Source organism: Macrobrachium nipponense, chromosome 4, assembly GCF_015104395.2.
Source record: "Macrobrachium nipponense isolate FS-2020 chromosome 4, ASM1510439v2, whole genome shotgun sequence".
Classification (NCBI taxonomy): domain Eukaryota; kingdom Metazoa; phylum Arthropoda; class Malacostraca; order Decapoda; family Palaemonidae; genus Macrobrachium; species Macrobrachium nipponense.
Genome location: NC_061100.1, coordinates 36405545 through 36417979, shown reverse-complemented (window position 1 = coordinate 36417979; position 12435 = coordinate 36405545). Strand labels below are relative to the sequence as shown.

At 34.9% G+C, this 12435-nt stretch overlaps 1 protein-coding gene across 2 annotated transcripts in view; it reads right to left on the bottom strand.

Moving 5' to 3' along the window:
* Positions 1-12435, bottom strand: part of LOC135210859 (uncharacterized) — a 124295-nt gene that overhangs the window by 1258 nt on the left and 110602 nt on the right. Inside the window, exons 4-6 of one of the 2 annotated variants that reach the window (XM_064243758.1) lie at positions 9197-9388; positions 4644-4778; positions 4127-4258 (exon numbers count right to left, since the gene is read on the bottom strand). In XM_064243758.1, the coding sequence (XP_064099828.1) occupies positions 4127-4258; positions 4644-4778; positions 9197-9388 (459 nt within the window). The remainder of the gene's footprint in view (positions 1-4126; positions 4259-4643; positions 4779-9196; positions 9389-12435) is intronic. The other variant, XM_064243759.1, reaches the window with a different exon arrangement.

The following is a 12435-nucleotide window of genomic DNA, read 5'->3' as shown; positions in this document are numbered from 1 at the left end:
ATAGGGAGAAGTGGCTACATTAAACATAACATCGCCCTGTGGCACTCCCGATACTTCCCTCGACGAATCCATGGAAGAAAAGGTACACTTAAACTAGCCACAGGGAGAGCGATCGCAGGAGAGGGAGAAGTCAAATCGTCCAGTTGAGGAGAAGAAAACCCCTCCCAAGAAGGAAAAGTTGAAACTCTGTGATGTTCCTTCTTCTTAAAACACTCTCCACTGCGACTTAGGCCAGGAATGACATTCTGGGCAGGGATTGGTAATAGTACAATAATTTGCTCTGCACCTACTGCACATAGTATGCGGATCTGTGATCGTAGACACTAGAAACCTTGAGCACAGAAATCCCTGAATGCCCGGGCACGAGTTGACAAGGCTGTGAAGACTCGGAGGAATCCATAATAAACAGAAACAATCGCATACAAACACAATGAAAAGGAAAGAAACACGGGCACAAATCAACTGGCTTGGAAGGAGAGCGAAAGCAATAGCGTCTACTCTCCAAGACAGTTAAGGAAAAGACTGAATGTGTCACGAGGAACAGTGTGCGGTCTCTGACCCAGCTATCACCTCGTATGCACAGGAGTTGCCAGATCTCACAGTTTCCTTGCTTTACAATCTTTGATTCTTTTAACTGCTTACCAGTTGGCGCTTGGAAAATTATCCTATTGTTAAGATTGAAGGTTTGTTCCACATATGAACAACTAGTGTTTTGTAAACTAGATCAGTAATATAATCATGAATTATTAAACCACAAGGTGCAGCGCCGCTAAAATCGACACTTTACATGCCGCACAAGGATGACGTTGATATGATTGACGCCTTATTTTCAAATATCACGGTAAATTTAGTCCCTCCCTTTAGCTCTGTTTCAGTGACATCAACAGTCTCACCAGCCATTCAGCTCACTCTTGAACATAAAAGATGCCAGATTTCTCTTAATCATAGGTATCAAAATAGCATAATTGTAAACCTTCCGTCAGCCCAGGGGGCAGGACCAGGGAGGCTTTCATATCCTGAAGTTACAATGTCCGAAAATTTGTATAAATCTTTGTTTATATTATAAATTTTGGTGATAATGGCTTTTGATGATGATGCTTATTCTTTTCCATCAAATACTGATATAGAGACAGATAATTATAGTGACAGTGACGATAGTAATATTGGTTTAAAAGTTAGTATACATATGCCAGTTAACATACACACACATACACAGATTTAACCAATTATAACTGCTGTATACATTTCGTAATTTTAAAGGTGTTTCTTGAATAGCTAAGGAGTAATATTGTCATGAAAAAAATGTGAAATTATCTCAGAATATATGGCATAAAACTTTCCAAAATTAAAATGCCTTTAAAAAAAAAAACCTTTTCTTTCCAAAATATATTCTTTTTAAAAACCTTTTCTTTCCAAAATATATTCTTTTTAAATATCAATTTTCAAAATATCTTATATTTCATTTTTTATCATTAATCTGCAAAACAAGGAGATTACAACCATATAACATTAGGTGAAAAGTTAAGAAATGAGCAAGAAAATATTGGTTCCATTACTGTTGTTGCTAATGCATAACATTGCCATCATCCTTTAGCGGCATCCCCCAGCACCTCTTGGGTTAAAGTTAAACTACCTTTCAATTTATAAAACAACTCTAAAGCAATCTTGAACACTGGTAGTTTATATTATGACAGATCCCAGAAAAATGCTACTGCAGAAGCACACCTTTCAACATGAAAACATCAAATACCTTGCCAAACAATTTAAAATTATAATATACAAGCTGCACAACTTTTTCCCAACCAGGTTTTTAACCAGAAAAAGTAAATAAAACAGGTTTTGATATAGGAAGAACCTATTATTGGTAGTCACAGTTGAGTCCTCAAAGAGTTACCTTTTCTGTGGTCTAACCCGAGCTCCATGGTAACCAGACTAGTGTCAAAGCATTCTCTTTTAGCTGGTCTTGTGGCTGGGTATTGTGTCGTAATGAACAATATTTGACGAATGAAAAACCTATTTTTGGTAGTCGCTCTTGAGTCCTCAAAGGATTTACCCTCCATGACTTGTGCCAGCACCCCATGGTGATCAGACTAATATCAAAGAAATATCTTTTAGCCTGGTCTTGTAGCCAAATGCCATAATGATAAACTCTATAATATGTGATAGACAAGAAGGCATTTTGTCTTATCTTCAGCAAAGCTGTGCCCAATTTCCTAAGTGAAAAAACTGCAGAAGTAGCGAGGAAGTTTCATGTTTTTGTTTCCTTAATTCCTTTTTTTCCAAAAGAGGGTATTCTGTACAACTCTGTTGGCAGGCTTGCTGGTTAGTTTTAACCACAACGGACTCCTCAAACAGGTCCTTACAGAAGGGGTTATTATCTAATAATGAAGTTACATTGGGAAGCAACTTGTTGGAGTCCTCCAATGTTTCCATTCACGCTTTTATGCACCACCCTAAAAAGGTTAAGAGTGCTTGCCAAAGGGTTCTCATAAGACTTGGCCACAATAGCAAAAATTGTTTTGGAACCTTTTCGTGGCGACTTCCAGCAAAGAGGTAGAAACTACAGAGTTGGATCCTACTATGAAATTCTGCTGAGGCTGTCACCTCTGAGATTCTTCTCATAGGGAAACTAAATTGCTGTGTACCTATACTGTACATAAAGGGAGTTTTTCTCCTTCAGAAGGGAGTTGTGACATTGCCCGTTACTTGGTGGAATTTTCCAAAACTGGGATGGATATGGCTAATGAATGGTTTTAATTCTACCATTGTCTCGGGTCTTTTACTCACTACAAAATTCTGAAAATCTACCTTTACAAGATTAATAATTTTGAAAGTGAAGGGACAGAAGGCTGGGGCTGCTTGGTGAGCAACTTGGGTCTTATTCAAAATAGGGAGTAAAGATAATATTTTTTTAAAAACTTGATAAAGGGTGTCTTCTATAACTTTTAATGTTATAAACACAGGTAAGAAAACTATTTCTGTTAGTGGTCTCTCAATGTCTGCTGAGGATGATACCAGGCATCATTCTGTATTAGGGGGTGCCCTGTCTAAATTCTACATTACAGCTTCGATCATCGTTTTTCTATCATTAATTAGATACATATTTACTATAGGGAGAGAAAATGCACATTGAGCTGTATCACAAAAGATTATTAGTAACATCAAGGATGAGTATTGGAGCCCTTATCATATTTTGATCTGAAGTTTTGTATTCCAAACTGACCACTTAGTTGTTTCCAGTCAGAATTCCAGCACTAGACCTTGTTTGGGCAGCATTTGCATCCCCTCTCACTTTTGGATTACAGGATGCAGTAATTTTGCACTTTGGACTGAACTTGACTGACATAATTTCCTTCTCGGAATCATGCATCATGCTATTCTGTGGCAAGGACATCTTTCATGTTACATTATTTCTTTATGGAGTTTATCAACTGCCACAAACTGTATATCCCTTTTGGGGAAGCTTGTGCAATTTGACCGAGTTTCAACATCTAAACTGTAACTGCCTGTTAACCAAGGTGCAAAAGTCCTGGGTAAGTTAAAATACCCCTTCGAAAATGTAGTAATTTCAGTCAGAGTTCAACGGATCCTAGTACATATCCCTTATGGGGGAAAGATCCTCTTCAGCATCAATAGCTGCATGGGGGACAGAATTCCTTCTAGAAGGTTTCTCCTTCGGCTAGCTGAAAATTGTGTCCCTAATCCTTCTGGGTTCGGCTGGGCCATTTCAGTGGCTTTGCCCACTTCATATTTCCCGATTAAGAATGTCACCCCCGTGCAAAGATTCCTCACTTATTCAGCCTGCTTAACCTGGGAGGTAATTAGAAAGTGAGTTCCTACTCAATCTGGTTAGGCTACAGCCTGTTCTGGGTTTTTATCACCTTTAAGGATACAGGATACATAAGAGCTCGACTATTATGTAGCCTTAGTAATAAGTTAACAAATCGGTATCAGCCCTATGAAAATTAAGTATGCAATTTTACTCAGTGGTCTGGTTAAATTACCTAATAATTATAATAACCCAACAGACTAGAAATATGACATTGTCTTTTTAAACTGCTTCAACTTTATTAAAATAATAATAATCTCTTACATTTATCTTTTAAAAAAAAATCATGAAACTTACAGCTTTTTGCCTCCATTTCACCATGACACGATTCATATAAGAATTCAGATGGAGGGTGTTTTGGTCATCAATATTTCCTCTCCTCTTCCTTATTGTAAGTTCCAAGGTGTTGCAAAGCTCTTGCAATGTGGCCTGTCAAGTATAATAAGATATAAAGCTTTATTGAGCTCCAAATACCAGGCAAATCTTGTACGTATTCACCATTTTCTCCATTAGCTTCCATACACAGCAAGTTAATGCTATTGGTCGATAGCTAGCCACTGAATAAGGGTCTTTACCTGATTTAACATAAGGTAAGACAAAAGCCAATTCCCATATGGTTGGGTAGCTACTACTTTCATTTTTGTAAAAAAAAAAAAAAAAAAAAAAAGGCCATATAACAGTTAGGTTGTTAAATAAAGTTATAGTTTATCTATCAAAGAGAGAAAAGGGACAATGTTTATCAAATCAAAATCATCTATATATCACATGAATTAAGTATTATATATCAAATTAAAAAGCAAAATATGGGACTTACCCTTTGATCAACTGGCAATGGCTCATCATTTATGCAAACATCTATTAAAAATAAAACTGACAATAAGAGGGAACTATCAGTTTCACCACTGAATACATGAATTTGTTCTCTGACCAAATCCAAAACATCCCCAACCTGTGAAAGATAGAAATAGTCCTGAACATATAAATTCAAACTTCACTGAGAAATCCTAAAATACTTTCATACTTTTTAACTAAAATTGTTTAAGTATAAACTACCTTAAGAAATCAAATCAAAAGACCCTTTCATAAAATGTGAAAGAAAAAATTGAGAATGAGTAGTATAGTATGTATAGGTATAAATAAACATAATAAATTGCAGATAAATAAATATAAAAATTAAACATAAGCGATAGTTTACAATATGAGATGGGAAGATATTATGGAAGACAGAAATTTGGGAGCAGAAAGAGCAGTGGGATTCTGCCTTATACACAATTTTTAAGAGTAGAGAAAAGCCAATAATATACAAAAGAGAAGCTGAAACACGGCTTTTATTGTGATCAAAAGTAAAAACAGCATTAAAGAAAAGGATTGCATTGTTATGCTGGGGAAACATGGTTAACACCACACAGACTGTTAAGAGCTGATTTGACAGTGCTGAAAACAAAACAAGAGAGCCAGTCACAAAGGAGGAGAGCCCTTGAAAACAGCCTTGAAGCTCTGGCAGAGGAAAGGCATGGGACACAAGGGCAAAGATGAGGAGCTGGCAGGAATGGAATACTAATCACAACAAAAGCAGAAGGAAAAATTCAAATTTGAACAATAATTAATTCAGATGAATTTATGACAGTGTATATGAATAAGTAAAGGGCACTGAATATAGTAAACCCCTGAGATTCAGAGGGGATGCATACCACACACCCAGCCAACGGTCCCCTCACCCCCAGCAAATAGATAAACTCCACGAATACTTAAAACACCTCTAAAAATGCTTAAACTGCCTATTTTGATAGTTCAAACACACAAAACCCTCTAAAAATGCTTATACAGTACGTATATGAGTATTTTAACCCTTAAACGCCGAATGGACGTATTAAACGTCGAGTCAAAATCTCCCCCGATTTCCGAATGGACGTACCATACGTCGGCTCAAAAAAGTTTTTTTAAAAATTCGCGGAAAAATACTTATAGGCCTACCAGCCGAAAACTTTTGAATCACGCGCCTTGGGGGATGCTGGGAGTTCACGGATCAAGGCGTTGTTTTGTTTACAATCGTTACGCAGGCGCGCAAGCGCGAATTTCTTTCTTATCGCACTCAAAAGTATCAGTGACACATCTCAAAAATTATTTCGTCACTTTGACATAATTTTTGCACCGTTTTAAATTATCCGTTACATGAAGTATTATATATGAAAATGTGCGCAATTTCATGCACAATACAACAATAAAATAGTCATGATCGTAACTTTTATCAATTTTGAAATATTTCCATATAAATAACGATAAGTGCCAAAATTTCAACCTTCGGTCAACTTTGACTCTACCGAAATGGTCGAAAAACGCAATTGTAAGCTAAAACGCTTATATTCTAGTAATATTCAACTATTTACCTTAATTTTGCAACAAATTGGAAGTCTCTAGCACAATATTTCGATTTATGGTGAATTTATGAAAAAACATTTTCCTTACGTCCGCGCGGTAACTCTTCCGAAAAAATCATACATGCGATTGTGGTAATGTTTGCACCATTTTAAAATTAGCCGTTACATAAAATTTTATATATGGAAATGTGCGCAATTTCATGCACAATACAACTAAAAACAACCCATGGTTGTAGCTTTTATCAGTTTTGAAATATTTTCATATAAAAAATGATAAGTGACAAATTTTCAACCTTCGGTCAATTTTGACTCTAACGAAATGGTCGAAAAACGCAATTGTAAGCTAAAACTCTTATATTTTAGTAATATTCAATCATTTACCTTCATTTTGTAACAAATTGGAAGTCTCTAGCACAATATTTCGATTTATGGTGAATTTATGAAAAATATTAAATTTTCTTTACGTCCGTGCGGTAACTCTTCCGAAAAAATTTTACGTGCGATTGTGGTAATGTTTGCACCATTTTAAATTAGCCGTTACATAAAGTTTTATATATGAAAATGTGCACAATTTCATGTAAAATACAACGAAAAATAACTGAAGTTTGTAGCTTTTCTCATTTTCAAAATATTTGCATATAAATCACGATAAATAGAAAAAAAACCACGTTCGGTCAACTTTGACTCTACAGAAATGGTCGAAAAAGGCCATTGTAAGCTAAATCTCTTATATTTTAGTAATATTCAATCATTTACCTTCATTTTGCAACAAATTGGAAGTCTCTAGCACAATATTTCGATTTATGGTGAATTTATGAAAAAAACTTTCCTTCCCTCCGCGCGCGGATTCTCCGCCATAAATCTCCGAATTGCGTACATCGAATTCTCGGAAAATTTGCTCCGTTTCATATTAGGCATTTCATAGAGTTTTATATATGAAAATGTGCGCAATTTCATGTAACATAAAATAAAAGATATTTGAAGGTTGTAGCTTTTCTCATTTTCGAAATATTTGCATATAAATCACGATGAATAGAAAAAAAACCATGTTCGGTCAACTTTGACTCTACCGAAATGGTCGAAAAACGCAATTGTAAGCTAAAACTCTTACAGTATCGTAATATTCAATCATTTTTATTCATTTTGAAACAAATTGGAAGTCTCTAGAACAATATTGAGATTTACGGTGAATTTTTGAAAAAAATATTTTTTTACATTCGCACGTTACGAATTCGTACATCGTTTTGTGATAATATTTTTCCGGTGTTGCTTTTATTGTTTTACAATGTATTATATATCAAAATGATTGCAATGTAGTGTACAATACAACGAAAAAAAAAGAAACTCGTTAGCTTTTACCGTTTTTTGCACAGCGTGATTTTAATACAATTATGTATGAATTTCTTTTTTTCGCTACCATATATTGCATTATTTACATATGATAATGATATTATTTTTCATTTCTGATGATTGAATACTATACTTCAGGCAATGACAAAAAAAGGAACCAAAAATGAACTCTTAATCTTCAAAACTAAGCTCGCTGTGATTTTTTGAAAAAATTATTTTTTCCGATTCCGCGCTCACTCAAAACCGGCTCCGGAATTCGGGGGAGTTTTTTATTTTTACCACTTCAGCGTTTAAGGGTTAATAGTTTTATCACAAAAAGTGTATTTTGTCATGAAAATGATATGAAACTACAGTAATTAGTGAATATTTCTCAGTGAAAAATACTGCAAATAGGCGAATTTCCCGCAAATAATGTATATTGTATATATATTATATATATATATATATATACATATATATATATATATATATATAGATATATATATATATATATATATATATATATTATATATACTATATATATATAGTATATAATATATATATATATTATATATGTTCCATAGAGAAATCCATGAATTGTGATCCTACAAATCTGGGATGTTTACTGTACTGGAGTTAACACTTAACCTTTAATTGACTGATACCAGTTTTGGGTGGTGGACGGATTCACTCATGGTAAGCATTAATATCACACAGCACCGATTTGAGGGAATTGGGCGGGAAAGATGTTCCAATTCTTTTATAGCCCATAAATCCACTAATGGCAACTTTTAGACAGGCTTAGCTCAATGAAGTGGGTAGCTCATGAGTTAGTTGTGATCTTGACTTCAAGGAGGCATGTTGAGTTTCTCTTCCTCCCATGACGTCTTTTTATTTATTTGCTCATCAATATACCCACGGGTTGGTTTTAATTCTTATCTTTTATGATATTATATCAGTTATAACTATAAATTTGCAAAGAAAACTCCAAAGCAATATAAGAAAAAACATGCTTAATCCAAAAAAAGTTACTGCATCTTCAAGCTAAGTAAATTTATTTATCATCTTACAACAAATATGTATACTCAGAATTTGTTAATTATTTTAGTTCTTATCTGTTTTGGTATTGTGTGAGCTATAATTATAATTCTACATAATAAAATACAATTATTTATTGGAAAAAACTTGTACAACTTGGTAAAATTTAAGACTATCTTGTTAAAGAGGCCCCACAAGGGATTGTGAGTTTCCTGGGGCTGGGATATTTCACGGGAGCGACACGGCTGAGCCCAGAAATAGATTTTTCCTACGTCAAAATCCCTTTTTTAGCCCAGCTCTTAAAGGTTAAGCTTTCATATATAGTAGCTACATCAATTACTGCACTGAGCTGTAACTAGTGCGAGGGCTCTCTCTAGTAAGAGACAGCAAAGAGGAAGACCCACAGCTCCTTTCTTCTACTGATGTCTATCCTTGGCTACCACTCCACACGGTAGTACGTACAGCAAAAATAATATGATAGGTGTTCGCTGTATGGACAGAACTTTACTATATTCTCAGTACAATCCTCTTTATTCTCCTACTAACTATATTTCTATATTTGGACAATAAAAATACTTAAGTAGAAAACAAAATTTGTTAATTGAAAAAATATGCAACTTACTGAAACATTTATCAAAACAGAATTGCGCTTCCCTCTCTCAAGGCTAATTTCAGCTTGATGAAATGCCAGTGAAGATCTTAGGGTTATTCCAAATTTCTGAACTGGACGCAAGAAATATGAACACACATGCGCTATGATGTGATGATGATAGTCACAGTATAAAGCAATGTCTTTCACTAAATTCATCATTCTCTGAAAGATATCTCCAAATTAGCATCCAGTTAACATCAGTTCTAAGGTAAGGGTCCCAATACGATCTATAACTTTCAGGTATTATATAGCATAAACATATGTCAATGGGAAAACAATATGCAACTGAAAAAAAGATTATTAAATACAAAAATATATTTTATAAACAAAATCTATTTTTTCATATAAACCCATTAGTTTCCAGTTGCCTAATCCTGCTGCAAGCAGATGTTTACAGACAATCCAAAAGAAAAAGACAGCCTTAACCTGGCCAGGTTATACATAGTACGTAATGAAACTCTTCCAATAAGCTTTGATCAAAGAAGATTCAGGAAACCTTTGACTAGAGTCTACCACTTATTAGTTGCATGTTTTGTATGCACCCCACTCTGGTGGTCGTCCAGACTAGCCAATCAGCTAAGCAGGCCACCTGTTGAACTCCTGTTTGTTCAGCTTTAACAAGTCAAGGATTGCTTTCCATTTAGAGCTTCTTTGTGACACTGAAGAGATGTACCTGATGATAGCTGAACAAGTCTTTCACTATGTCTCCCTTTAGGAGAGTTTTTTGCATATATTTCTCCAAAGAGTGGTCTGGTTGTTGGAAATATCCCTTGAGTAGTAGGGAATGGGACCATTGCTACTCCAACCTGTTGGAAATGATGCTGCATCCCAAAGGGATGGACTTCAACAGCATGTGGTGCTGCAGAAGAAAATCCCCAACCTGCAAGTTCTACTGAACTCTCTCTTCCAGTGTCCCATATGGACATTCCAAGTGTTAATATTCCTTCCCACAGATAAAAATGCTTGTTAGCCATAAAAATAACTTTATGATAAAATAAGATTTTATGTATAGTACTTACCAAGTAGTTACATAGCTATAGTTTCTAAAACCGTCGGCAGCTAGAATTTTTGAAATTCGCGGAAGCGCTAGTTTTTTTTTGGTCGGGTGATAACCCCCCCCCCTAAACTATCGGGGGAGTGAGGAACCAACACCGTCCGAAAATCAGTTGTTTATGCCCTATTATACATGTGAGGGGAGGAGGGCAGGCTTTGATCATGTAACTTCTTGGTAAGTATACATAAAATCTTATTTTATCATAATAAAAGTCATTTTTATGTATGCAACTTACCAAGTAGTTACATAGCTGAATCCCACATTGTAGGAGGTCGGATCCATGGATATGCTCATAACTTTTTAAAATTTAATAAAAACAAAATACAGGCGACCCCCCGTTAGCGGCAGGGGTTCCGTTCCTGGCCGCCGACGCCAAGCGATTTTCGACGCTAAGCGATTTTAAAGCCTACAGCCACGGCACACCTTCTTTCGAAACTCTAGACCAGTCAAAGGCACCGTAATCCCACAACGGCGCAATAAGTAAAATTATATTTATGCAGTATAGTACTATAGAATTTACTGTACAGTACATTTGGGTGTCTAGAGTATGTAAAGATATAATAAAGTTTATACAATGTACAGGTAGCTGTAGTGTTGTTGATCATTAGTCTTACAATAGTCCGATTTTATGAGAGATCAAATTACAATGGCCTAACTTTATCCATCTTCTAGTTACATAAGTTCAATAACAGCAAAAGAGAATGATGAAAGTATGGTTTTAACGTTATATTCGTTGCGTGAACATGTACAGCCATGAACAACCGAACGAGAAACGACTTCTTTTTCTAAGTACAACCGAAGTGGATAACATCCGTTTGGCTTGTATTTCAATCATCGTACTACAGTACAACATAACCGTAGTTGTTATAAATGGCGTTATGTATAGAATAGAACTGAGATATCTTAATGTAATAACTTTATTCGCTATAGATCAGAGGTCAACTTTATTTGCTATAGATCAGAGGTAAATATAGATTAAAGATCAATCGGGAAATATACTGTTAAATTTAATTAAACCTAGTTATAACTGGAGCTGAGAAAACTGTTCAAGCTGCTAATGACTATTATCGTACATCGGCAACAAGGATACAACTGCAGTAAACGTATGCCATCAAACACAACCGTAGATAAAATTGGGATAAAATCATTTTAATCAAAACTACTGTGCTTGAAAGAACACATTTTACTGTTGGTTTCACGCCGATATAAGATAAATAACGTAAAGTTCGTATTACGATGATATAAAGGATTATTGCGAACGGAATCACGTAATTTTTTACGCAATAAACATGCCGTCAACATAATCTGTTAACGGAAAAAAAGTAGTTCACATTCACAACGAGACATATTCAATAAATATTTCCACCTAAAAACACGCTGTATAAGGAAAAATAACTTTGTCTCATATAAGTCAAGTATCTAGATATTCGTTTATGCTAACTAGAAGCAAAAGCATTCGCTCAGAATTGCGTTATGGTGAAACAAACTCATATTCATCAGCTGATTTCAAACCACAACATTGGCCGCTCCGCGGAATACTGGCTTAAATTTGCCGTAGTATTTTACAATACAATAATATGAGAATACATACAATATTCATGGATAAAGTGAAATAATGTATAACTTTTTAAAGGATTTATGGAAAAGATGCATAATTAATAAAATAACACAATGCACTTTTCGGAACTGGCGGACAAGAACGAACATGAAAAAACATCCCTGACAACGTGGAGCGTAGTTACAAAGGCTGCCTTAATTTGTATCTTATTTCTGTAAAAAAATGAAAATACCTTTACGTAATATATTTTCATACACAATTTAAACAAAAAAGCATAAACATTTTTTAACTCTAGGTTTTCGGAAGAGCGGCAGACGCTGGCATACAAGAACAAACTTGAAAAAACACTGTAGTCGATAACTTGAAGGGCAGTTTCAAAAGCTGCCTTTTTATCATATTTCTGCACAAATAAAAATACCTTATTTGTAATACATTTTCATACACATTTTAAACATAAAAGCATAAACATTTATAAAATCGACACATCGATCGCTAATTTGCACTTTTTTTAAATCAATATTTTTGGAAGAGCGGCAGGCGGCGGCTCACAAGAAATAACATGAAAAACATCGTATTTGATAACGTGAAGGGCAGTTT